Source organism: Passer domesticus, chromosome 7 (assembly GCF_036417665.1).
Source record: "Passer domesticus isolate bPasDom1 chromosome 7, bPasDom1.hap1, whole genome shotgun sequence".
Taxonomy (NCBI): Eukaryota; Metazoa; Chordata; class Aves; order Passeriformes; family Passeridae; genus Passer; species Passer domesticus.
This window is the reverse complement of record NC_087480.1, coordinates 46,512,259-46,539,891: the sequence shown is the minus strand read 5'-3', so window position 1 is coordinate 46,539,891 and position 27,633 is coordinate 46,512,259. Positions and strand designations below refer to the sequence as shown.

At 39.5% G+C, this 27,633-nt stretch overlaps 2 protein-coding genes across 8 annotated transcripts in view; one reads left to right on the top strand and one right to left on the bottom strand.

Annotated features, from left to right (window-relative positions):
• The window catches only part of HFM1 (helicase for meiosis 1), a 104,116-nt gene that overhangs the window by 53,900 nt on the left and 22,583 nt on the right, over window positions 1-27,633 (bottom strand). For all 3 annotated transcript variants that reach the window (XM_064428293.1, XM_064428291.1, XM_064428304.1), the window contains exons 2-7: window positions 12,476-12,619; window positions 8,769-8,908; window positions 7,611-7,725; window positions 5,603-5,712; window positions 3,095-3,217; window positions 1,272-1,420 (exon numbers count right to left, since the gene is read on the bottom strand). The gene's annotated coding sequence lies outside the window, so the exon portion shown is untranslated. The remainder of the gene's footprint in view (window positions 1-1,271; window positions 1,421-3,094; window positions 3,218-5,602; window positions 5,713-7,610; window positions 7,726-8,768; window positions 8,909-12,475; window positions 12,620-27,633) is intronic.
• On the top strand, window positions 288-16,505 carry CDC7 (cell division cycle 7). Of its 5 annotated transcripts, XM_064428314.1 has the most exons (13): window positions 288-379; window positions 906-930; window positions 1,293-1,444; window positions 3,455-3,541; window positions 5,314-5,449; window positions 6,091-6,184; window positions 6,297-6,439; window positions 8,083-8,326; window positions 8,874-8,969; window positions 9,965-10,143; window positions 11,329-11,411; window positions 14,220-14,369; window positions 15,323-16,505. In XM_064428314.1, the coding sequence occupies exons 3-13, from the start codon at window positions 1,351-1,353 to the stop codon at window positions 15,697-15,699; spliced, it is 1,683 nt and encodes a 560-aa protein (XP_064284384.1). In that variant the 5' UTR covers window positions 288-379; window positions 906-930; window positions 1,293-1,350; the 3' UTR covers window positions 15,700-16,505. The 5 variants fall into 5 exon arrangements, with proteins under 5 accessions (XP_064284384.1, XP_064284386.1, XP_064284387.1 ...); XM_064428316.1 differs by lacking the exon at window positions 906-930 and having other exon boundaries at window positions 304-379; window positions 3,458-3,541; XM_064428317.1 differs by lacking the exon at window positions 906-930 and having other exon boundaries at window positions 304-379; window positions 8,083-8,171; window positions 8,875-8,969.

Here is a 27,633-nt window from a genome sequence, read left to right as displayed (position 1 = left end):
TGGAGCCATTCCTGGGCCTCTGGGTCATCTGGCTGGATTTATAGCAGAGCTACACAGAACAAGAATTGACTGGGCACTTGGGGCGGGATTATTGGCAGTAGCCACACGCAGCACGCGAAGCCCGAGGGACAAGCACCGCTCCCCGTTCCGGTGCCGGGGCAGGCCGGGCAGCGCCGCTCCCGGGCCACAGGCCGCGCCCCGCCCCGCCCCCTGCGCGCGCCGCCGCGGCCGGGCCCCGCCCTCGGGCCGGCCAATGGCAGCGCGCCCTTCCCCGCCCGGCGCCGCCATTGGCCGGGACCCCGGCTTCCGCCGAGGGCCGGGATTGGCGGCGGGCGCGAAAGGCGGCAGCGGCAAAACCCCGGCGCGCGCCGGAGCCCGCGTGAGTGGCCCCCGCTCCCTCCCGAGCCGAGCCGAGCCGAGCCCAGCCCAGCCCAGCCGCTCCTCTGGGGCCCCGCTCCGCGCCCCCTCCGCCCTCAGTGCCCCCGATCCCCGCGGGGGCGGCTCCCCCGCCCGGCCGGAGCGGAGCCGGCGGGCCCGTCCGCACCCCGTGAGCCCCGGGCCGGCGGGGGAGCCGCGGCGTGCGCCGGGCCCGGGCCTCGCCGGCGGGGCTGTCCCGTGAGGGCCGGGAGCAGCGGAATGGAAGCAGTTTTGAGTAACTGTGAGAACTGATGCTTCCCGGCTGCTTATCACTGGTTGTTCTGCTCTGGGAGTCCCTGCCGCTCTTTACCTCCTAAAAAGGGATTATCGGGGGTTTTTGGATTGCACAGTACTAATGGACTTTACTAGTTCACAGTTCTATGTAGTGTTTCTAAGATTTGGGAAGAAGCATTTCAAAATAAGCATGTTCTATTTTTCTTGTGGTGGGAGGGCAATGAATAATTATGTGTTTTGTTGAATTTATCTAGGAGGGAGGGATCTCATATGGAGAAGGTATTTTTTCTCTTATAATTTCTTTCAGTCTTTCTGGCTTTCTATAGCTTTTGCAGTGTGCAGTGCAGCTGTTTCTGTCTGTGTGCATTCCTTGCCTTTCGAAGCAAACTTTAGGGAAAAGACAATGCTTTAATGTGAATGAGGAAAAATGAGAGATGAAAGTCAGTTGCATTTAAGCTTATCCTGCAGTCTTCCTTCCCTTCCCTCCCTCTATCCTCGTTGTTTTTCTGGTTTGCTGTGTCACTGGGATGGTGGGTGGCACTTTGTTTTAGGTAGTACAGAGGAACTCCCCAGACTCCCTAAACCTCATCTCAGGAACTGAGTGCAGGGAAGTGTCTTACCAGATGTGCTTGCTCCCCCAGGTGTCCAGAAGTGACCCTCGAAGTCTTGGATTTGTTTTTATTTGAGACTTGTTTTGTGATGGAGACAGTGTTGAAGTCTCCCTGTGATGAACAGCACCCTCAGCAGGCTGAAGCCTTCCACGGGAATCCTGAGCAGAACAGCAAGCTTTCAGGTATGTGCTGGAACAGGGATTGTCAACATTACATTTTGTTGCTGACATGCTGCTTCATCACTTAGGGAAATTTCAGTATCGATTATAAGCCTGTCTGTATATGATCCTGATGTATAAAGAATTAATGAAATGAAAACATTTGAGGTTGCTTTTGATTTTGAGGTTATTCCTGCTGTTTGTGTGTTACAAAACTTCAGCAACAGCAGTTTTGCTAAACCTACTATTTATATATTACAGAACGTGTTATTATAAGAGGATACCAGAATGAAAAAAAGCCAGCCCTTGAGAATAAAACTGACCAGACAAGTGCACAAACCCAGTATTTTGCCCAGATTGATGCTGAATAGTGTTTGTATTGCTTTGTAAATATGAGAAGAAATCACTTTAAAATCTGCTCACAGAAAATGCTGGCTAATGTTATTAGTATTATTGCCCTGATGGCACAATGAGTGCATGTTCTCTGCACCCAGCTGAGAATTCAGGCCCCAGAACAGACCAGGTGATGTTACACTCCTGTCTTTCAACAGGACAGTCACTGACTTTTTCCAGCACTTCTCTCTTTCACACAAACTGGTTCCATTGAGCTCCTAAATGCTGTCAGTGCCTTGGGTGGCACTGCACCCTCTGCCACCCTGCTTGAAGGGTCTGACAGCTTTAACTCTCTCCAGGGAGGAATCTGAATTTAGTGTTGAACAAAATGGATTACCTGGCAGATTCTACAGCAGTTGTTGAGTTAGTTCTCCATGGCTGTTAGTATATACCTTAGGATTTTTTAATTCCTGAAATATTTGCCAAAATGTCTTAAAATAATTTGAAGAAGCAGAGAGAACAACTTAAAGGAAAAACAATTCATGTAAATATGTAAATAGTTAAGTGAGGAAGCAGGTTTCAGTTCTCAGAAGCATTTTTAGTATGTTAGTTTTTATAAAATCTTGAAATAAAAAAAAATAAATTGGAAGTTAAATATTACTTGAATTACTAGCTGATTTATTGAGCTTTTAGCAGGAAGAAAGTGTTCTTTAGACAGTTCTTGTTGTTGTTTAAAGTAAGCTACATAGAAGGCTAGGGATGCATGCTAATCCATGCTTTGATTCTAGCATATCTCTGATTAAAAAAAAAAAAATCTTATTGCTTATGACTTACTGCCCTGGTGAAACATGATCCATTTTTACATATAGAATACATTACATTTATCTGTTTATGCTGAATTTAATTTGTTATTTATTTTTAGGATGAAAAATGTATACACATTTGATTGACTTTTCACAAATACAGTTTGTGCTTAGTTCTCTATACTGAAATATTCTTTACCCCTGCTTCACAGAAATTAGTCACAGCCTCTACACAACTGATAGCTTCAAATGAAATGAATTCTTATGTGGTGTATAGAAAAGGCTTGAACAACAAGGATTTGTAAACTGAATGGAAAACTACATGATTTTTTGGAAATAATACAGTGCAGCATCCTTGTTGTGCCATCTAGTGATTGCAGCATGAAGTGCAGCAGCTGAAATGCAGAGCAAACATGAGCTTTGCTGCCAATTATTTTAACAGTGGGAAGGATTGCATTACCAATGTTAAAAATATCTAGAAAATACTACTTTTTCTGCATTTGTGATTTGCGTCTGATGGATTTGCACTTATACTTACAGAAACAACTGTTACAGTTTTGCCTTTTGTCAAATGGCTGTTGCAAATTCCATGGAAACATTTAGTGATGAGCTGTAGGTGTCCTACAAACCAGGCAGCTTTTGCCCTCTCAGGATATGCTATCTGTGAGATAAGTAAAAAAAATTGTTTAAATGCTGAAGCTTGGAAAGGAGTGTGGTGAAGAACAACAATATCCACATGCTAATGTCAACAGGATAGGATACCTTTGTGCTGTTTTTTACTCTGTGTATGTGAATCTACAGTCCTATGAAGCGAAGTATAATTTCTGATCTCCAAAATAGATGAGATATTGAATCAAGTAATAAAATTCCTAACTTATTTTCCCCATTCTTCCCACAGCAGGAGTAAAAAAAGATATTGAAAAACTTTATGAAGCAGTGCCACAGCTTGTAAATGTGTTCAAAATAAAGGAAAAAATCGGGGAAGGTAAATGTTTCATTTTATCTTGCTTAGAGTTAAGATTTCTTTTGGCATTTCTAGCTTAAAAAGTGTACATAAAAGATCCCAATATACGCAATTTAAGCCAAATGCCTTTTTGACTTACTGTATGGTCTCTGCAGGAATTCTAATGTTTCTGAGCATATAGGTATATTAATTAGGAACACTTTCAAGATATTTTCTTGAAAATCTGGTATATTAAAGTCTTTTAAAAAACAGCATTCCAATTTTGGCAATTAAAAATTTCTGAGGTAGATTCAAGTAAGTAGTCTTAAAAACCATTCATTTTCTCCCTTATATGAGGAATCTACTTATGTGTATCTGTGTTTTGACACATTTAATTGGTGTTCCTTAAGTTAGCTTTGTTTCTACGAAAATCTCTTTGGCAGAAGTGGATAAGGAAACTGAAAGGTTAGAGGTGCTTTACTTAAAAAATGAGCAACTTTCTAATTTTTGAAGAGACACAGTATCAAATTTTAGAGTGCTTCTGTTCACCTTGCTTTCAACAGGAGAGTATTGCAAATACCTTAAATTAGTGTCAGCCATGACTATAAATAGATTCAGATACTTCTGAGTGTGGAATTTCAGCACTTTTTAAGATGCCTAAGAGTTTTTGTTTCAAAAACCATCGAACTATTTAAAAAACCCCAGCTCCATTCCCCACAGGAATGTAAAATAAAAAAAAATCCTTTTACCTATCATAAAAAAGATAGTGTAGTTAAACAAAATTTCTGGTTATAAACAATACTCTCATTTTACTGTTGGGAGCAAACAATGTTTTTTAAAAATACCATTTACAGTACAACAGCCTTATGAGAAAACATGTTTCAACTTAGGATTCCACTGTGGAATCACTTTCACTTCATTAGTTCTCACCACCGAAAATAATGTCTTAAGTCAAATTTGGTAACCCTTGTTGCTGCAGTCAATTCTGTTGAAGGTATGGGTCTCCAGGTTGTTTGGGATTTTTTTTATGCCTGTGTGAAGTAGTTAGGTTTTGCTGGCATTATGATGTATGTTAACACTCATACTGTTGAGCCAGCACAATGCAAACAAAAAGTTAAAATGTACTTAAAATGTAATCAGAAGTAATTTCTATTCTTTATTCATATGGAACAACACTTCAATTTGTATGTTCAGATATCTCAGATCATTGGGACAAATTAACCTCCTAAGATGCTTATTAGGATATCCCTAAAATTAAATGGCTGTGTAAGATATCATACAGGCTGAATACTCTCTTTCTCAAGCAAGTGTATCACACTGGATGTGGTAAAATGCTCTGGGCAAATAAACAGTGCAGTTACACATCATGTGGGAAGTCTTACTTTATAGATAAGCTACAGAATTAAGGAAAATGTAGCAATTTCAGAAGTGCTTTGAATAGCACTGGCAGTGCTTTTCAGATTAGCATTATACAGTCCTCTTACATTGTAGGGAGAGGAGTTAGATGTCAGATGAAAGTAAGCTACCTAAACAAGAAAGCAAATCAAAGATAGGAAATTTACATTCAAAGAGCACTGTGTCCCAGGCAAGTTAGACAGTGTTATATTTGCATTTTTACTGACATAAAAAACTTGTATACAAGATCAGTATATTCAGTAGTAGAAAAAAGGAACTGGATTTTTCTTTTCTAGACTCTGCTTTTGATGTAGTATCAAGTGTACTGCCAGATTGTGAACAGTTAGATCACTTCTGTAAAAATCTGCATTGACCTAATTAAAAATGTTGAAGACAATGTTTTTCTCCTTTGTTTACAGGTACTTTTAGTTCTGTTTACTTGGCCACAGCACAGCTACAAACAGGATATGAGGAGAAAATGGCCCTGAAGCATTTGATTCCAACCAGCCACCCTCTGCGAATAGCTGCTGAACTTCAGTGCCTCACAGTGGCAGGGTACATAAACAAAAAAATTATGATTTTCATAAGTGCTAAATGTTGTCTCACTGTTTTGTATTTACTTAAGTTTTGTCACTTCTCTTGATTTGTTTTTAACCACACATATATATATTCTTTTCTTGAGAGCAAATAACAAAAGGAGTGTCTTACCTGTCATAGATGCCCTTTGCTGTTAGTCTCAGTTTGGAGGGGTGTTCTATTTACCAGCTGAGAAATTTCCTTGTATATCTTTGTGGTAACAAAGTTCCAGTTCTGAAATGCTTGGAAAAAGAATCACTTCATTAGAAATGTGGTTTTAGGAATGGATACTTGTAGGTGGAGTGTTCTGAATAGCACTTTCTTAAAGTAGTAGGATCATGAAAGTTAGGGCCTATATTAATTACAGTGTTAACTACAAACCACAGCCCCACAGCTAATCTGTAGTTCTATTCCAAACTGCAGAATGGAGCATAAAATGGAGGTCAAATGGAACACAGCTTTGCAGCAAGAGCACAAGTGCTGATTGTTGATAAGACTGCTGTCAAAATATAAATTAGGTTTATAAAAGAAAGCCTGACTGAAGTTTGTATTTTGAAGAAATAAAGGAAAATAAACATCCATTTTCTGGTCTTTGTTGACTAATACTACTTTTCTTCTAGGGGACAAGATAATGTTATGGGAGTTAAATACTGCTTTAGGAAAAATGATCACGTTGTTATTGTTATGCCATATCTGGAGCATGAGTCCTTCTTGGTGAGTCTCAGACTTTTGATATGTAGTAAAACATTTAATTAAAAGCAGATGGATAATTATTCTGTAATTATTCTATGATTCTATAAATTACAGTACCCAAATACTCTTTCAGGACATTTTGAATTCCCTTTCCTTTGAAGAAGTGAGGGAATACATGTTCAATCTGTTTAAAGCGTTGAGGCGCATTCATCACTTCGGTATTGTTCACCGCGACGTCAAGCCCAGCAACTTCCTCTACAACAGGCAGCTAAAAAAGTGAGTCTGGCCATACTGTGATCTCATCTGGGGATGTGTGCCTTGGCAGAACAGAGTCAATTAGGCTTTTAGGCTTCTTTCCTTCCAGCTGCATAACATGTGCTTAAATCATAAAGCTAAAAATGTGGGGTTTTATTTGTAAAATTTTTCTTTCACTGGTAAGGGACTTGAGAAGAGAAGGATTTTTTTTACTTAATGTATTATCTGCTAAAGACCTGATAAAATGAAGATTTTACTACTGATTAAAAGTACTACATTTTCAAATAAGAATGAGAAAAATAAATATGGATGTTTTTTAAATAAATTTAATTGTAACTTGTGGTGCATAGAATGATCCTTGTAGATTTTTAAAAGTGGATAGAGTAAAACTGGTACAGGTAAGATAGCTGGCTTTGGGCTGTTTTCAGTTTACACTGAATTAATGTTTATAACTAGTAGAGTTGGCTCTTTTGCCTGCAAGTTACAAAATTTAAAGATTGTAAAAAGTGAGGTATTGCTTTGTGAAGGGCTGAAATGGACAGAATGCTTCAGTGCTAGCAGTCTTACACCTGTATTTGTTAGCATTGTGCTTGTAAAGGTGAGACACTGACGTGTTGGAGTGTGTCCAAAACAAAGCACTGCAGCAGGATGCACAACCCCAAGTAAAAAGTGATGATAGGAAACAGCCTCAAGTTGCACCAGGGATGGTTTAGATTAAATATTATTAGAAAGAAGTTTATCAAGCATTGGAATGGGCTGCCCAGGGAAGCGGTTGAGTCACCCCCCTGGAGGAATTTAAAAGACCTGTAGATCCAGCACTTAGGGACACGGTTTTTGTGGGACTTGGCAGAGCGGGGTTAACAATTGGACTTGATTTTAAAGGTCTTTTCCAGCCTAAATGTTTCTGTGATTCTATGCAGTGACAGTTTGTAGGGGAGATCTGATTGCATTTTGCCAAACTTCAAGATTAAAAGTTTGAGAAACACTGTTTTGGGGTTTTTTTAATCTGTCAAAATGAAGATGTACTGTCATTTTGCTCTTCCTGCATTTTTTGAGCCTTAATCTCTACTTTGCATTTAGAGTGTGGAGTTGAGTTTGAGACCCAGGGACGGATGGATTGTCTCTGTGCTAGTTGTAGCAAAAAATAATTCTCTTCGAGACAGATCTGAAGTGTGAACTAATGTAGCCTTACCTGTTTGAGGGCTAAAGTAAATTCCAGTAGTATTTGCCAGAATTCTGTCAAAACTTTAAGGGCCGTTGGTCTGGTCTGTCTTCACTGCTACCTTTGTCCTCTGCCTGTGGGAATCCTGCAAGAGTAGAGTCACTTGTACATGACTTCTGGCTGAAAATTCAGGGCTGTAGGATTAGAAGAACTTCAGAAAGAAATTGCTGGAAATATTTTTTAAAATACCTTTGGAGAAAGGAGGCACTTGATAAGATTTTGGGACAAGAAACAATGAACAATGGTGTAGAGTGAAAACATTGAGGAGATAGGTAAGATGGGTCAGTAGGAGGAGAAGGGAGAAAATAGGACTGTGATGCTGGCAACAGTACAGATAAGCAACATTGAATGAAATGTGAAAGAAAGATAAGTAAGTAATGAATAGTAAATTGAATGACTTATAGATGCTCTGTGACTCCTGATTCTGAATTTGTCTTTTCAGGTATGCCTTGGTAGATTTTGGCTTGGCACAAGGAACTCCTGATACGAAAATTGAGCTTCTTAAAACTGCCCACTCTGAAGACCAGCAGGGAAGTTGCTTGCAAACTAATCCCATTGTAACCTCGGGAAATGGGGTTTCTGTCACAGCACCTAAACAGATAGCTCAACAGTCAGCCTCAAAAGCAGCTGACAGAAGGTCCAGCTCACTTTCAAAAGTACAGATGAAACAAGGAAGAGGAGGAAAGGTTCTCAGTCTCTTTCATTAATGCTGTTGTATATATTTAATGTGTTCCTTCATCCAACAGGGGGAGATGCAGTACTTGCACAGAAGCTGAGCCTGCACGCAGCACAGTGTTCATATCTAAGGAGCTGCTTCTACACAACTATTGGCTTCATCATTATCTGTTAGATGTAATACAGTGCTGAAGGCTGTATAAAACCCTAACATAAGTTACTATATAGACAGCCTTAAATCCTTTTTTAGAGACACGGATGGGGAAACGCCTCCCCAAGCCAATAATCATTCACCTGTGTTTAGTTACTGGTTGCATAACAAGTGCAGTACAGACTACACTTGGATCATCTTGGGGCACTTCAGAGGTGTGATTGGTTTTGTAAACATGTTTGCTGTTCTGTCTAGACCATGTTTCTTCATCCACAGTAACCTGATGCCTGAAAATTACTTACATGTGGCTGTTGTTGTTTTATGGCACTCCACACTTCTTTTTGAACTGCCAGTACCCAGATCCCTGTTAAACAGGATCCTTATTGTCCTTTTTGCTGGTCTTGTAGGAGGACTCTGTGCACCATTCTGTCCAGCGCTCTGTCTTCGGAGAGAGGAATTTCAATGTCTACAGCTCTACATACCAGGAGAACTCAAGCACAAAAGTAAGAAGTATTGACTCATCAGTAGCATCAACCTGCTGCATATTTGAAAAAGTATAGAACTGGTTGTTCTCTAAGACTGAGCACTGCTCCAGAATGCTGTGGAACTAAAAGGTTTTGAGCAGACTATTAAGTGTGTCTTTCCTGAAAGGCTCAAAGAATTTTTCATTTCTGTTTCAGTCCCTTTTGAAGTTCCTAAACAAGGAGTTCTGTAGCTGTCCCCCTAACTGATTTTGTTTGGATGCTAAGTTAATATTTTTTCCTATACATCTATTTGTGCAGCTAATCATAGAATCACAAAATAAAATTAGTTGGAAGGGACCCATGAGGATCATCAAGTCCAACTCCTGGCCCTGCACAGGACACCCCAAGAGTCACACCCTGTGCCTGAGAGCATTGTGCAAAGGCTTCTTGAGCTCTGTCAGGCTGCTGCTGTGACCACTGCCCTGGGGAGCTGTTCTTGTGCTAAACCACTCCCTACTTACCTCATGACATTTAAAAAAAAATATTTTGCAGTTGAAGCTGAGGATAAAACTTGTAACTATTTTTCTGTAATTAGTATTTAATATGACATGGGGGAAACCCTAACTAATTAGAAGGTTTGGTTTATGGTATTTTATTGTAGAACTAGAGTTAGTGTCAGTGTGTTGCTGTGTCATTTCATATTCTTTTTTTTCTTATTCTCATGTTGAGCCAAAAATCTTGAAACACTGTACTAACTTGAAAAATACTTGTCTTGTAGCTTCAGAATATCTAATATATATTGGTTTTTAGTAAACACTGAAAATGTCTTCTGAAGGGGAGGAAGTCAGTCTATCTAGAAAGTTCCAGTGTCTGTTTTATAGTAGTTTTGATACTGTTAAAGAGGTTTGCTCTCTGTTCTAAAATTCTTCTTGTTCATCAGCATCTGTTAAGTTGGTATTTTAGGAACTGTCCTATCTCTGTGTAAAGGGAAACTTTTTAAATATGTCACCTTCTCTAAAATATCTCCATTGCAGCTCATAAAACAATCAAAGATGATAGATGTTTCATCTAGGAAGTTAGTAACAAAGAAGAAGATTATTTCTACCAAAACTGTGAGCAATGGGGCAGCCAGGAAAGCTGCCAGTGGTTCCCCTTTAAACCTGCTCTGTGACTGTTATGCAACGGACAGAGTTTGCAGTGTTTGCCTTTCAAGGTAATTTGCTTTGATAATGTTGTAAAATTGTCTACTTTCTGTCAAGCAAAGTCAGAAACTTAGATTTACTATACTGCTGATTTAGTAAGTGAAAGATAGTACTTGATCTCTGCAGCCCTTAAAACACTGAGTATGCTCTTTTTAAACAAAAATAGTTCCTGGAATTCATGGATTAGTTAATTGCTATCTACAGCTAGAAAGATTGACTGGTAATTATTTTCTTGTTGTGTTTATTTATTCACCTACATCTGTTGTAGAAAATCCCTTGAGTTAATTACAACACTTAGAAAAATTTAGTAGTTATCTAATAGGCCTAAATTATAGCAACAGTCGGGATTCCGGAAATCATGAAATGTAGAATAAAAAGGAAGCATGACTGTTTTGCATTTGTTTATCCAAAAAACTAATAGAATCCCAGAATGGTTTGGGTTGGAAGGAACCTTAAAGGTCATCTTTTTCCAAACCCTCTGCCTTGGGCAGAAGCAACTCCCACTGGATCAGGCTGCTCCAAACCACATCCTAGCTGGCCCTGAGCACTGCCAGGGATGGGCATCCACAGCACCTCCGGGCAACCTGTGCCAGTGCCTCGTGCTGCAGAATCTCAGTAGCTGAGTTAAACTCCATCCATCTGCAGGTAGTTTTGGTTATGATCTACTATTGCCTTTTATACACACATTATCTTTTAAATAATGATAACCTCACACCTTTTAGTTAATTCAACAAAAAGTAGATTCTTGGTAACACTGAGAGCAACCCTTGGGTTGCTCTGCACTAACACAAAGCATCCACACTCAAGAATCTCATATACTTTTTGCCTTGGGTTAATTAGCCTTAATTTCAAGTTTCCCATGAAGATAAGCCTTTAACAAAAATGACACTTTTCTTAGATGAAACAAAGAAAAGGTCATTGTGAATTAAATATGCAATATGTATTTTTCTGGTATTATCTTATGCTAGATAAGATAATTAAAATATAATATAATAGATCATAAGGCTATTATGTGTGTTTCTTAGGATTTCATGCTAGATAAGATGCTTGAAACCTTTGTAAAACTTGAATAAAGCAGGGTTAGGTTATTTACACATCTTACACAAGTATATTCTAAAAATAATAGTAAGTATTATTAGATTTAGAACTTACTTATCAACTTTTAGATTCTAAATATATTTGTCTCTTATTACAAGGCGTCAGCAAGTGGCTCCCAGGGCAGGAACACCTGGATTCAGAGCACCAGAAGTATTAACAAAGTGCCCCACTCAGACCACAGGTACTGCCCAGCAGACCCAAGCAAATGGATTTTTTCTCCTTTTCATCCTTCTCATTTATGCGTATTTTGTTATCTTTTTTATGGGAGGATTTTTTAACTTGTGAAATTCATCTGTTATCCCTTCTAATGCTTTTCAAGTATTTCCTGATTTTAATGAAAAGTTTATTATTCAGAGGAAGAACAATTCAGGAATATTTTTCCTGTGTTTGAAACCTGCATGTGTATTTATTAATTTGAGAGGTAGTGCCATGTGCAGGAGTTGAATACAATATATTGTAAAAGAAAGAAGAATTTTTTATGAACTTTGTTGGATTATTTGTTCAAGAAAATCTTGAATAAATCTTGGGGAGAGGGAACATTGTTTAGCCTTTTCTAGGCAAGTTGTAACATATGCTGCCATAACAGGTGTAATTAATGGTGTAATTGCAAGTGTGTTGTAGAAAGCATTATTTAATGACTTTTTATCATGTTTTACTTTTTGCTAGTGGTTTAAGAAGCTGGTGTGTAAATGCTGTAATTTTTTTGAACTAAAATTTTAATTTCCCTGAGTTAAAATTTATTTAATAAGATTCAGTGCTTTGGGTAAATACTGGGGCAGGGCAGAGGGATGGTTAATGCATTACCTGGTGCAAGCAAGGTGAGAGAGGTTGTGCCTACCTGCAGGATGGAGAGCCAGTAGAAGCGAAGTTACCCATTAAATATTTCGTGTATGGCCTGGAGTTCTGACTTACAAAAAAAATACCAATGTCCTCAAAAACTGGATTTATTTTTTTCTGAATAACTTTTGAGAAAGTTGTCAATTTTCAGTAAAGTATGTACATACACTCAGAAAAGAATTAACAACATATTTGATCAGCTTATGCCTAGATAGCTCACTGCTGCTGGAAACAACATCTGTGCTGTGGGTGTGGCTGGGATTTCAAAGGTATGGCAGCTTGTTTGGAGTTCTTGTGCCCCTGCTGTAACAGCCAGCTTTATGGGCTAGCAGTCATCCAGAAATCTAGGACAAACTGAGACAATCTCTGAATCTGTCTAGACAGAATTGAGGCAGAAAGAAGACATACCTAGGAAATCTTGGACACAGGCTGGTGTTAAGAACGCTTTCAGATGGTTCTCCAGGGTAACGAGATTACAGAAAGTCAGGGTAAATCCAGACACCCTTGGGTGTGGCACAGACATCCCTGGACTGAGTCAGTGGTGCTGAGCTCCTGCAGTATGTCAACAAAGGCCTTAATTAGAACTGGGTACACTAATACTAATTTTTATGACTTTTATTTGAAGTAGCATGTAGTACTGTCCACTGTCATCTGCTGGAGTCACCCCCTTTACTCCTGCCAGTCTTACTCCTGGCTTTGGCCTCTGTGCTGACACCAAGTTACTGGCTGAATCCAGCTAACTCTACCCAGAGCTACTACAGTACATCTGACCCAGGCTGGGAGTACAACCCAAACTCCCACGCTGAGTGCACAGGTCCAGTGACACTTTCCCTTGGTTTGTCCCTTGCTCCCCTTTCCTCACTAGCTGGATAACACACTACACAATAGCATAGGGAGGAATCATAATTTTGATGTCATTCCACAAGATCTTGTACTCTGCTGATGATCACAGCTCTACCACAATTGTGGGGCCAGGATTTACTGCCCACTCAGATGGATAAAGCCTTATAATTACAGCAAGAGCTACATAATTAAACCTTCTCAAAGGTCTTGACCTTGATTACTCCAGCTTACCCAACCACATCCTCAGGGGGATGCATGGCCCCTCAAACAGATAGTATTACTGTATCACTGTTGGAAAGATGATACTAAAACCTTTTCACAGGAACTGTGCAGAAGGCTGAAAACCTTTCCACTGTAAATTGTGCCAAATGATTAACTTGGATTTTTATTTTTTTAATAAAAGACATAAAAATCTGGTTTTGCAACTAAAGTCAATGTAATACTTTTTTTTCAAATCAAAGTCCCGTGCTGAGTGTTTCTAATTAAAACATTCAAATTAATTACTACCTATTTTGCTACTTACTCGTTCAATAGGACTAGGATGAACATGCCTCTGTTTCCCAACTGTTAATTTTCTGTTTGGAGTTTGAGATCCTTCAAAGTCTCTCCTTCACTTTCCTTGCCATCTCTTAAAATGTGCACCTTAGTGAGCCAAAAAAATTATGGCAGACAGGTATTCTTGTAACTCCCAGCACTGAAGTTTCCATCAGGCTTTGGCCTCTCTCCCCAAAGTACTCTCTGTACTCTTCATAACACAATGAAAGTGATGAATAACTTTGAACTATTATGGTTTTTAAACTGCCGATCTTGTCAAGTGAGTTCATATTAGAGAAGAACAAAGTTCATAATAAGATCAATTTCTTAGTACTGCCTACCTGTGCCAGCCTCAATTCCCAAAAAATTATTTTACAAACATTTGTGAGTTGTTTTTTATTTATGACCCTTATAATACTTCATATGAAGTAAAGTTAAATACATATCAAACCAGTCATTTCATTTGCCCTCTCTCATCTTCCCAGGTAAAACAACTTCAAACATTGTTTTGGTTCATTTTAAGTTCAGCAAGTTAATGGAATTACTCATACAAAAAAAACTCCCTCCGCATCAAAGTAGGAAATTAGTCTTCAATCTAATTACAGAAATTTCCACTCTTATCTGATATATTATCTCTGTGACCAAAGTAAAGAAGTACTTTAGAACATAACTTTTGCTGATAGAAAGTTTTCAGATCATAATTTATTTTTAAAGTTGAGATTTTGTTTGTGATGAAATTGAGTTTAGTTGTTAATAAATTTGCTTTCCTTTGCAGCAATAGACATGTGGTCTGCAGGAATCATATTCCTCTCTCTACTCAGTGGACGGTATCCATTTTTCAAAGCAAGTGATGATTTAACTGCTTTGGCACAAATCATGACAGTTCGTGGATCCAGAGAAACCATTCAGGCTGCTAGAACTTTTGGTATGCAAACCCTTATTATGGGGGAAGGGGGAAAATATTACTTAATGCTGTGATTTACAATCAATTTTTTGTGTAAATAAATATATTTTTAGGTTTGAGAGTAATTTTGGAAGTAAATCACATTTTTTGAAGTGTATATTGACAGACTTTAAAGACAGTTTTGTATTTTTCTGTCTTTTACAATGTGTGCATGGGGTACTTTATGCCATAGTTTTCTCAACCTGTCTACTGCCTTTCACTAAGTCAGGGCTACTTGAGGTGAAGTATGCCAACGAAATGTTTCCTACTGGCATTTGGTTAGAATTCTTGAGACAGTGTTTCTATTTCTACAAAATTCGCCTGGAGGCTTAAGTCAATGTGACTTAAAATTCAGATGATGTAAACCTTGCTTTTCCCCCTACCCCTTCCCCCAAAAGGCCTAGTAAAACAAACAAGTTAAAAACCCAGTACCCAACAGCTGGCCTGTTTAAAATAACACACAATCACCACAAAACAAAATATCCAAATAACCATTCCCCTAATTGCTTGCAGGCTAAATGCTGCAGCGCTTACTAGCTGGATGTGTAACTGCCAGCATCAATTTTCATTCTCCAGACAGAGGTGTAAAAATCAGGGTATTTAATTGTCTTCAGTTCTGTTAAAATGACAGTGAAATGCAAAAAGTTGTGTACAAGGTGGCTGACAGCCTGTCACTACCTAACTTCACATAACCCAAAGCTCTTTGTTCTGAGCAGAACTGAGATGATGACCCCTTCTGACTCTCAGGGGCTGCTTCTGTCACAGCAGGGCTGGTGTGGAGGTGTGGGGAGCTGGATTTGGTTCTTTCATAGATTTAGGATGATTTTCTTTCATGCCAGTTATACTCTGAGACATGAAGTTTCTCTGAAATAAAAGTTACTGTTGCATAGAAAGTATAATAAAATGTGGCTTCCTGTACAACTTCTTTTCCCCAGGAAAATCAGTTGTGTGCACCCAAGTTGTCCCAACTCAAAACCTACGAACCCTCTGTGAAAAACTGAGAGGAACAAATAGCAGCTGTAAGAGATCTCAGGGGGAAGGGCCCAGCAGGTCTGAAAACAACACAGCTTTGTCAGTTGCAGCAAACAAATCCTGTGCTCCTGAGACACTTGGAAAACAAATTCAACACTTACAGAGTTTTCAGGAAGGCGATGGTGCTTTGGAAACAAAGACAACTGACATGAAAGGATGGGATCAGGTTCCTGATGAAGCGTATGACCTACTTGATAAGCTACTAGACTTAAACCCTGCAACAAGAATAACTGCAAAAGAGGCTTTACTGCATCCTTTTTTTAAAGACATAAGGCTCTGAGAAGATAACTTACTTTGTTGTTCCTTTCATATGTTTTGTGTGGAAATGAAATACTGAGGCAGTTTTACCTTGTTGCCCTCAGCATTTACACTCATTGAAATAATGTCACACTGTGCTCTGAACTACTGAAATTTTGTCTTGTACAGTTAGACTGTAAATGTCAGTTTAAGGAATACTTGCAGATGCAAAAGTTACATAAACATCACTAACATGGTCTTATCCTAAGACACTTCTGAGAGGTTATTGCTGTGCATACCTGTTCTCTAAGAAAGTTAACTTTGATCAAAAACAACAAAGAAAAAAAGAGTTTCATAAGCTCTATGCTTAATTCTCGAGATATTCCCTTAAAATTTACAAGTTTGCCTTAAGGTAAGACTGAAATAAGAAAGTGTTTGAGAGACTTTTTTCTGTACTTGCATATCTCTGCTTTGTTCCTGTTTGGTACATGAGGGACTGAAAATGGAACAAAGAGTATTCATTTTGTTCAGACTATTTTCAGAGAACAGTATTACTTTGGGAGTGTTGCTAGAGGAAAGGCCAGGTGCTGGAGATTATATCATCAAAAGAAAAGCATAACTTTTAAAAGTACATTTTTATCCCTGTCTGGTCTTTGCTACTTAGGAAATAGTAATAAATGCTGTTACTCATTTTGCATGTTTCCTCAGTGCCATGGGTAACTGTCAATGTTCCACAGCTGCTGCCTTCAAGGATGTCTTGACTGCCAGGCATAGGTTTGATTTCTGTTATGGAAACTGATTTTTAAAAAATACCTGTTCAATAAATGATTTGGTTTTATAACTTCAAAAGATTGTCTAGAGATGCTTCTGTAAAAGTCAGGTAAGGTTTTCCCATGGGATGTTTCTGTTCAGGGAGTCTTCCACATTGGTTTCCCTGCATAAATTCCTCAGTGATAGAAGACACTTTGGATAGCTCTAGTGTGTATGGCTCTTATAGTGGAACTATATTAACTATCAAGGAACTCTTACCACAGAGTTAGCTAGCTATTGTCTGGTCCTAAGGAGGAAAATCCAATTCCTGCAATGTGCAAAGTAAGCTACATCATGTTCAACAGAAGTTTCTTTTAAACTCCTTCATGATTCTGGAGACTGAAACAATACAGAGATGCTGATGAAGTTGCTGTAAGAGGTTTCTTTGAGGTTTCTTTTGATAACTCTTGTAAAGCCTTGTCATATGGGCTGATGGTTATGATAGTGCAAAGATCCTAACTAGGACTGGGGCTGAAGAGACAAGATTTCAATATTTTAGAAATCTTGAATACATAGAAAATAATGGTAATGTTGCTCTGTTTCTGGCATCAGCTGTTAGGGGAAAAATATTTGCAGATGTCAGAATATTGATTGCAGAAAATCTTGAAACCCTCAAGACCCTGGGGCCCAGGTCTTGTAATTTTTGCTGTTTATATAATTTCAACACAGCACGTCACTGAGAAATTATTTATCTAAAGGAACTGTGGCCAAATTTGGCAAGCAATGCTGTCTGCCAGTGTCTGCAGATGTATTGTTTCCTCCTACATTCACTCATGCTGTCTATGCTCTTATGAGAGCACCAGCTGACAACAAGCGAAAATATGTCAGCTATCTCTTGTGAGCTTTCTTAAGCAACTGCAGCTCTTCAGCTTCCCTGCTAACTGCCTTCAGCAGCTCCTTCCATCAGACCCACAACAATTAACCTCTGCATTCATTTAAAAGCCAAAAAAGAAAAATCATTGCTAATGGTGTTCTTACCAAAACACTAAGGGTAAATGAAATTTGTAAGGAACAGTTCTAAGCTCTGTATATTCCATAACAAGCTGGAAAAACACAGTGGTATTCCTTTTTCCAGTCAGCTATTTAAAATGTGGAGAATTCTTTTTTCAAGTGGAAGGATGAAGTAAAAAGAAAAGTGTGTTTGAACTAGCATATGCTAAGGAAGTGCTTTTTGCCCCACTCTACAGAAGAAGAAAGCCAGAAGGCAAAATGTTACATGCAATGGGCTCTTATAGGGACCAAAAAAAAAAAAAACCAAACACCAACATGAAGGAAAAGAGCAAGAAAACACTAGGGCTGAGCAGTGGTTGCTTCTCTCTGCTGTGTTTCTAAGAATCTCTAAAAAACATAGGTAAGCGCGAAGTACTAAGATTCCTTTAAAGTTTAAATACATTATTTGAGATATTTATAAACTGAACAAGAATCTTGTACCATGAGAGCTGCAATGAGAAAAAATTCTGCACAGAAATTACATTGCTTCAGCAAATGTTCAGTGGTTGTGAGGCCACAGCTTGGTTGGTGTTAAGTTCTGGACACCATCTAAGACAAGGTTAGTAACAAACTGGGCAGAAACCAAAAACAGCAGCAAAAAGCTGCATGGGCTTTGAGAGAGATTAATTGAAACTGATACCTAGAATTCTGAGAACAGAATGCTGGGACCAAATCTAAATACATCTGTGTATTTAGCACAGGGAAGACTAGCTTATTCTCAGTACTAAGCCACACTAGGTGGGGAAACTGACATGTTTATTATGTTCATCCTAGTTGAAAAGGGTAACAAATGCATATTTATATTTATTTTCCTAGCACTTTTCTCGTCATTACATTCTACTAGTGAGTAAAATACAAAGAAAAAAAATCTTTAGAGCTTGCCTTATATTTGTTGGTTATGAAGAGGAATGTTCTGAATGAGGTGATATAAATAAAGTGCATTTAGCAGGGGACACCTGAATTTTTTTCTACCTCATGAAGGCAGACCACACAAGGCAGCTGAAGTAAAAGGAAAAAAACCCCAACAACCCACTTTCCTCTTGTTTGCTTAATTTTACACCACATTTAAAAGACAGCTTGGCTGTGTACAGAAAATGGCTAACCATTCAAATCACTTAATAGAACAACAGCATTTAAAAGGAAATTAGTACTTTAGAGCTTCATGAATTCCTAATCTATAATGAAACTATGCAGCTCAAGTGGTAGGCTTATAGCAAGCACAGCTCTCTTGAGACATCACTGAAGCAATGCTCTTCCTGCAGCACAATTGTAAATGCTTTTTTGGTTGGGTGTTTCTAATGTTTATTTTTTTTAGAGCACATAGTAAATTATTCTACTAATGTAGCCACAGCATGTTCACTTCAGAATTCTCTTGTAGCTTATCCAGAAAGCAGAACATGTCCCAGGTCAGTGGCAGTACATATGTGGTTCATACCCCTCTGTGCTGCTGCGTTCCTGGCTGGCCAGTTCAAGGGGTAGTAAATATTTAAATTGGCAGCCTGCACACAGTGGGTGGAAACTGGATAATCCCTTTGATCATACGCTTACAAAGGCCAGCATATAGAGTTTTGTTACCCTGGTAACAAAAAAATTCTGGTACTGCTGAGCTGAGGGTCCAGTAAATTGGATATTTTACATCAGCCTAACCTAGATAACCAAGGGTTTTTAAACATGCCTCTTGTACGCTCAATTCTGCCTCTCCATGACTCAACCCTTTTTACATTCATGTCCACTGACTGCTAGAATTATCCCTATACAATGGTTTATTGTATCATGTTTAAAACTAACCACTATATGCATTCCTGAGTATCCCCAGAGTATTATTTATTCCATTTATGGAAAGACTCACATCTTCCTGTGGGGCTATGGCAGGGAAGAGAGTGGTTTTGTTACATGTTATTTGGTTTCTTGCATCAAGTTCTTCCATAGTTTTCAGAAGAGTCACATTTTAATCTAAGACCTAATTAAACTTCTGCTTCAAAAATTCTAGTGCTAAAAGTGTTTTGTGTGAGGTATTAATTTGATCCATTTTTTAATATGGCATAAACAAACTAATTGTAACAAATAATGCATAATTAGTTTTACTTCTTGATGTGATGAGGTGGGGATATAGCCCAACAACTGACATTTAAAAAAAAAAATCAGGATCTTGGGAGGAAAGGTTAAATGATTGATATCATAAATGCCACAGGTCATGTGTAGCAGCAGGCAGCTCATTGATAAAAACTCTCTTGTACTTCCCATTCCTGTTTTTTCTCACTGTCTCCCCCAAAAATCCGCTCAGATGCACTCTGTGTTGCTATAAGGTGTCTGTCTTTAATCATTCTTTTGCTGCTGTAAGTGTTACTGTGTGTTATGTGAAAAGTATCAATTATTTCCAAGTGTCCTGGGAGTCCTCTTGAGTCCTGCTCCTGTTCTGTCTGTTTACGTGTTTCAAAGAGCTCCGTTTCCTTATCACCCCCCCACTTGAACTTGGTGGTGGAGGTAAGAAATTCTAGAGTTCTCTGTAGCATTTAAGTTTTCTGGTCTGTAGTCTTATCAGATCTGGGAATGCCAATTTCAAAGAGAACTGCTGAAGTTTCTCCTATATGAGTATACACTGGTCAGGAGGGAAAAACTGAGGGGAGACTGAGTAGTGTGTGTCTCAAGAGGACACAAAATGCTACAGCCAGCTTTTTTCCTTGTTCTATAAACAACTCAACACCATCTTCCTTCACCAGAAAGATATTCAGCTATAAAATGTTTTCATACTTTCTTTCAAAACTCCAAGAAGTGACTCCACCTTCTGGTGGCCAGCCCAGTTGCATGGGCTGTATTAGCTACTTGTGGGGCTCCTTCCACATCCCAGAAGAGAGGGGATGTGGAACATGGCTCACTTACTGCAGCAGGGAAGACACACAGCATCATAGAATATCCTGAGCTGCAAGGAACCTACCAGGATCATCAACTCCAACTCCTGACCCTCCCAAGACTGACACCATGGGCCTGAGAGTGTTGTCCAAATGCTTCCTGAACTCAGACATACTGAGGACCTTTTTGTTCTTTTAGTGCATTTAATGGATTAAACTGTGGTATTTACTATGGACAATTCACCAGGACACAGAGCTGTCCTGCACACAGCTCACAGCCAAGCAGTTATTGCCTGCTGGGATCCTTCATAATCTGGCATATGTTTTCCATTGCAGATCTGCTTACAACTAGTTCTGGAACTCTGTAACTTGAGTCACATTCATTGCAGTTGCTTAATGAAAAAACAGTGTGCAGTTTGAATTTATAGGTATTTACTCCAGCTGTCTTTGTAAAACTGACAGTATTCTGAAATATTCACTTTCAGGCAGCCCTTGCTAGGAGGGGAGGAAGGTCTGTGTTAATTACCTCCTGTTAGCTCAGCTTTTTGTTCACTCAAAATCAATGCTTTTATTCATTTGCTGCATTATGACTTACATGTGCTAAGTCCTCTATCACAGCAGCAAAAAGAGGACTGTAAAATCTGTGGTAAATTACTTTGGACAAGGATACAAATATACTGGACCAACAGTGCTCCAGAATTGCATTCCCTGGCCTTATTTCAGGGTTTAAAATGGAGACTTAATGTTGGGCTTTTCCTTGAAACATTTCCATGGAGATTCATCACCTACAACTTTCATAGAGCGCATAAAACTGATTAATCAAGGCCTCCTATTTGTAGCCATTTAGGAACCTAATGAATGTGATAGGACATTACTGAGCCACTTCAGCTGGTGGCTGCTGAACTACCAAGCTCCTGCTGTCACACTGCCCTTAGGAACACACACTGATCCCTGGAGACCAGAGCATAATCTACACATGCATCACCCTGCCCATGGCCTCCCAGTAAAATGTGGTAAAATATTAAAATTACCAGCCCAGTTGTTTTTCATGTCGTGACAGACCATAATCACAGTTTGTGAGATGGTGTTTAGTTCTACCAGGTACTAACTATTCAAAAAAGCCATATCATCCTGATTACAACACACTGGTTTTAACCCTGTAACATTTGTATATCAGAGCATGAAATGCTGAGACAAGCCACACATTTAAATTGTAACTACAAGATCTATATGTCAGCTCCAAGTGCCTCAGTACATGCTAAGATTTGGCATGCAAACCTGAAAATTAGATTTACTACAGAATTTTCAAATATTAACGTCACTCATCCTCTATCACTAGCATCAGCCTGAGTGAAATGCTAATTTGAAATGTTCAAAGAAGTCTCAAAATATCCAGGGGAGAAATACATTGCTGCGATTCAGCCAAGTGCATGTAGTCTGGATGAATCCCAGCAGGTCTATTTTCTATCTTCCAGTGCAAAAAGCTCCTTGTGAATTTACTGGGAGTTATGAGGCAGGCTTCTGTAAAAACTAGGACTACATTCAATAAGAGATCAAAAGTAAGATTCAGGTAGCACAAGAAATACACCTGCCTCTGCTAGTTTCAGTGTTTGTGGCAGGAGAAACCAATGGTCCCAAAAGCACTGCAGCTGGCACAGCTAAAAAAGCATCACCTATGACTGAGCAAGGAGCTGTGGATGCAGGAGGAGCTCTGCCCACAGCAGGCTCTCGAGGTGGTGCTTACAAAGTGGGCACTCTCCCAGGGCACCTTTCAGCCCAGCAGAAGACCTTGTCCTTCAACGGCAACCCTGGTCCAAGCAATCTGCTCCCCAGACCTGGAGAACAGGGCATGCTGTGCACGGTGTTCTTTCCTGCCTGGGCCACACAGGGTTTGGGCAGGAGCTGCAGGTGTGGAGGCAGCAGCAGGGAGGTGCCCTGGTGGGGTGTCCCCCATCCACTTCCTGCTCCCTGCTCAGCAGGAGCCCTCAGCTCCCTGCCCAACGCCATCCGGTCCAGCACACAACATGAGCTGCAACCCTCCCTTTCTCTTCCCACTAATCTTTTCCAGCTTATAAAACTGACAAACAAAGGGTAATTGATGGTTTATAAAGATATGCAGCTTATTTATCAGGAGGAATGAAGCTGGATACAGCAGCACAGGATTTTTTCCTTATCAAAACAGATGAAGAACTGAAAGATAGATGCAACCAGATACCACAATAAATTCCAATTCCCATCAAACAAATTGTAACGAGTCATTAACATCCTCCCCTTGGATAGAGGGAGATCATCCTGTTGGTCAGTTAACAGAAACAGCATTTGTTGTCAAGCCTTAATTCCCTCAGTTCACAATTAAGTCTTCCTAGAAGTAAAAGGTGTTCCCCTCCCACTCTCTTCCTTTGACTTGTACATTTTTCTTCCCACAAATGAGTTTATCAAGTTTATAATGTGTAATTAAGGGTATCAGACCTCAGCACAGCAGGGATCTTTAAGAGCTTCGCTGAACTCACTGGTCCAAACCCATTCTGACCAAAGAGGCAGAAGAGCCCTCCAAAGCTGAGTTCCTTGATTTGGGTGGATCAAAGCAACATTTTCCACTGTCTGGGAGAAGGGAGTGCAGCTAAAAGGCTTTGACAGACTACTGCTAATTTTCCAACAGCTTTTCAGATAGAACTTCACTGCCATGGCAAGAATGTAATTTCCCCCAAGCATTTTCAGCTGTGGTTGTTTTTGTAGGGTTCTCTTTGACTATGTTGTCATTAGAACTAGGATGACTGAATTTAATTCAGAACTTGATTATAAATATATAGAATATATGTATACAAACTATTGCAGGTAATAATTAATATGAATACAGAAAGTCTTGAGAGGCAAACAGAGGAAAATACATGAGAGAGAAACATAGAGGAAGAGCAGCAATAAAATGACATGGGAATGGAATTCAATCCAAAAGGAAGAGCAATTTGTTTTCATAGCTTGGGGGAGTAAAGGAACAAGCCCACTGCAAGTGTTTACGGCCAGAGTCCCTCAGATAATTTCACAAACACTGGTCAGCCCACACACTGAGGTATTACTGAACACACCACCCCAGCTGAAAGGGAAATCTCAACACTATGCTTTTGGTAAGCTGTTTGTACACTGAGGCAGGTGTGCACCCAGCACCTCTGCATCCCTTGATGCTCCACCTGGGATATCTACATGAACAAGCTACAGCTCTCTTTTTGGCTGGCTCCCCCCTCTGCAGAGCTCATATATGGAGAGAGAGAAAAGGAAGGGAGAAACCTGGGAACTTGTATGCCTTTGCCTTGCCCCACCATGTGAAGGCAGGCTGAAGCTAGGGAACAAATTCCATCCTGGTGGAAAAGTGCTTCCTAAGCGTAACATTGCGAAGTAAAGCTCTTGGAAGAGAGATTAAAAGCAAACCCACCCCCCCCCCCCTTAGCAGCTCATGTCAAAGAAGCTTAAGCACAAGCCTAAAGTTAACCAGATGTTTAGGTTTCTGCTCGTGGGGCCTGTGCTGACTCTGCAGGATTGCTGTTTTACAGAACTGACTCACAGCAACCCTGGGCCCTTAATTCTGCTGTACCTCTGCTCTGCTGATATGTGCTCCTTGGTATGCACACTTTGCAAGCACAGACCCAGATGCCAGATTTCTCTAACATACACAAAGCCATAAAAGTACTTCTCAAACTCTAGCTATCTAGTCGATTCAAATAAAGCTCAAATTTCTTGAAAATTATAGCTCTATTTATGTGATACACAAGTATAAAATAACATAACGTTATCATAATAATGTTATAATATTGTAACACTAATAATATCATAACATTTTGTAACATTATCATTCACCCACATATCCTAAAATGCCACAATAAAGCAATAGTGGCCAAAGACAAAATTGCAAGAGAAAGGAAAACAATACAGATTTTGTTACAAGACATTCTTTTCAACCAATCACACGCTTAAAATTGTCTTATCCACCATGTCTATAAATAAGTGTGTTACTTGAGCTTAATCTCTAAGTTATTTCTCAAAACTCTTTGTCCTTTTCTAGCCTGAAATGTCAGGTTCTTCCAAATGGACATTATCTGCTTTAGAGATAGACTCCACTGTGGGGGAAGCTCTAGCTGCCAAGCACTTGGCAAGACAGATTTGCAGTTAGGTACTTCCCTCTGCCCTAGAGAACCTGGACTATAAAAAGAGAGCAGGAGACAGACCCGGATTTAACAAAAAGAACTGCACCCACTCCAAATGCTGCATGCCAAGTTTCAGAATAGTCTGGCTTGCAGTGAAGATTTAAAGATGGGTTTGCAGCAGCCATCTCGACAGCCTGCTGAAGGCACCCGTACTAAAGCATGCTAGGATTTAGTACAGAAATACAGTCCCTAGTGAGGCCTGGGTAGCACAACTTTTTCCAGAATTAGGACATATACAAAGAGCATGCTCACGTAAAACTCAGTCCATTATTTACAGTTGGCAAGCAACACATACAGGAGACAAGGGTGGTTGTGAAACAGATTGCAAGAGATGCTGGTTAATAGTCCATGCCAGAGGTACAGAAGCAGTCTGTGATACATGAGTGTATTCCTGCAAAAGATTATTGACTACAAAGGCAAACTGACACACAGATCCTTCCCTGGTGCTCCAGACACACAGCAACTAACTTGCTAATCAATTTACACTGAAAATAGCTATTTCTTAGAGTTGTCTTTTCAAAAAAATTGCTGTAGATGCACATATCATTTGGGAGGAAGACATAAGAGGGCCAGAAGATGCTCAAGTCTTGTCACAATTTTAAAAAAAAGTATTTTCTAGTCCTTTCTAGTTTCTGAAGCATACAATGAAGAAGCAAGTTAAATGATCCATTTAAGAGGAATCTATGGAAGAAAGCCTAAGCATTTCTCTTAAAGTTTAAATGTATTTACTCCCTTCACATGTGAAATTTGCAGTTATAAAGTCCACATTCTTCCTTTCATTCTTCCTTTTTTTACCTGGTTAAGTTTGCTGAAACATACGAGTTCCCCCAAAACTCCAGCTGCACAGAAAAGATCATCCATCATGGAGATGAATGCACACATGTAAGTGCAAGCAATCTGAACCACAGGAATATGAACTGATGCAATACAAAGCACTTAAGTATACTAGAAAACATTTTCATTTATAGTGTTTTAAAAAAGATAAACCAAAAAAGAATTGTAAAAGTATAAAAGAAATTTTATGTTGTTTATAAAATTCCTTCTATTAAATACTCTACAATGATTTTAAAACCAGATCTAAAAATGATCAATAGCCAATGTAAGTGCTGGCTGTACTTGCCCAGTCAGGCTGGTAAAAATGACCAAGGCCCTGCTTGGATTTTCAAACAAATTCCTTTGCCTCTCTACAAAGAGAGGACACAGTGAAGCACAAGGAAAGAAACAGGATACCTTTAGCACACAGGAATAAAATTCCTTCTAAAGTTGCTGGATTTGTAGTAGCAGAGAATCTGCATAATATCTTTTCCAAATCTGATTTTTCCATTAGCTTTCATAATAATAAACAATGGTAGAGGTAAGACAGTTCTTCTTCTCATCCCTAGAGAACTATACTTTTAAAGTGATTGCTCAGATGGGGCATTGCTTGAGGCACCAGAACTCTGCAGTATCAGGTTAGCAATCCTTTTAGAGGAACCAGAGAATTTACCCTCAAAAGATACTGGCAGTACCTTATAACCTTCTAAATTTTATATATGTGTATTTTAGGCTGGTTTTGTCATTATGAAACTGTAATATGAGAAAAGTTTACAAAGTGTCTTGCTTAGGGTGTTGATGCTGATAGAGTACATAATTTCAAAACAAAAACGAGTTTAGTTCATGTTTAAAGAATGTACTGACTACGACCATCTCTGAGTAAACTGAGGAACCACTGGGAACCACACCAATGAGAAGTTCATTCTTCTCTGAAATACACAGGAACTGTTTATTTCTTCATGTGCTCAGACATAATCTGGATTTATATTTACTTTTTATTGGAACACATTGAATGAGAGCAGTAGCATCCTGGTAAATTAATTATTACCAATTCCCCTCCATCTTTTCTCTGTTTTGATTCTAATTCTACAGGACAGGCACAGTATTTCCACTCCTCCCTCTAAATCCTAGTTACTATTTTGAAAGGACCAAAAATCACCTGAAAATATTTGCTGATATTTTAGAAACATTTTACAATATATTCCTTTCAAAACATAGGTTTGCTTTTAATTAGCATTTCCACTTCCAATAATTTCCAAACAGGTGAAGCTCAGCCACTGCTGAGCTGCTGGAGCTGCAGGTCCTGATCCAGGTCAGGGTGGACTGTCTATGATCCACGAGCACAACCTTGGCAGATGAATATGGACTTGCCAAGGCTCAGGTAGACAGTTTGGTCCAAACAGGTCAAGGGGAGGAGGGAATATTCACACAGCACCAGGTTCCAGCACAGCACAGCCTGCTCCTCAGCACCATTCACCCTCCACCTAGCCTCTTCTGCTTGCTTACCAGGCTTTTTTTTAATTTTCTTTTTTTCAGGTTGTTCATGCTAGATAAAGTAGGCAGAAACTGTTATGTTGAATTTTGGCAGAGTAGATCAAAATTGTCCCAACCCTACCCATCAGCGATCAAGGATCCCCCAGCTTTAACACCTGCTATAGAGCAAAACCAGAAGTTTCCTCCTTGTATCATCTCTCTCCTTGGGGGAAACTGAGATAGTATTTTGCTTAAGAGTTCTGTTTGTTCAAGTCTAACAGATTTGCATTGTAACTCTGAAGGTCTCCAAATATCACCACATAAAATAATTTTCAACAAACATCAGCAAGGTTCAGACTTGCAGCAAGAACCCCAAAGCCTGGTAACACACTGTAAGAACACTGAAGAAACTGTTGCCCCTGCTCTGGTCCCCACTGCAACAGGAAATTTGTTAAACAAAAGCCTGAGCTCATCCCAAGAAGCAATCAATGCCCTCAGTGCACAGGAAAAAGATATGATCTGAAAAGGGAGGTCAGGAAACATGCTGTCAATTGGCTTTGTCTGACTACATGACAGGCACCTTGAAAAGTTTTGTTACCCCTTGAGAAGCGTAAATGGCACAGGATGGTTTCCATCAGCTTCTGAAGCAGTTTGATGATGTGCAGGGGAGTTCAGCCCAACACTGCTGTGGAAGTTGGTGTGCCTCACCCTTTCAGCACCACACTGCTGAGGTTGGTGTGTCCCACCCTGGGGCACTGTCCATGCCTCTGGCACGAGCATCAGCTTCAATCCAGCAGCAAGGAAGTGCCACTGAAGGCCAGTACAGAGCAGCAGAGCCGGGATGCT

Coding starts and splice junctions, on each gene's coding strand:
- CDC7 (XM_064428314.1), top strand. CDS start 1,351: ATGGAGACAGTGTTGAAGTCTCCCTGTGATGAACAGCACCCTCAGCAG. Junction 8,970..9,964: donor AGGAGAACTCAAGCACAAAA/GTAAGAAGTATT, acceptor TCTCCATTGCAG/CTCATAAAACAATCAAAGAT. Junction 14,370..15,322: donor TCAGGCTGCTAGAACTTTTG/GTATGCAAACCC, acceptor TCTTTTCCCCAG/GAAAATCAGTTGTGTGCACC.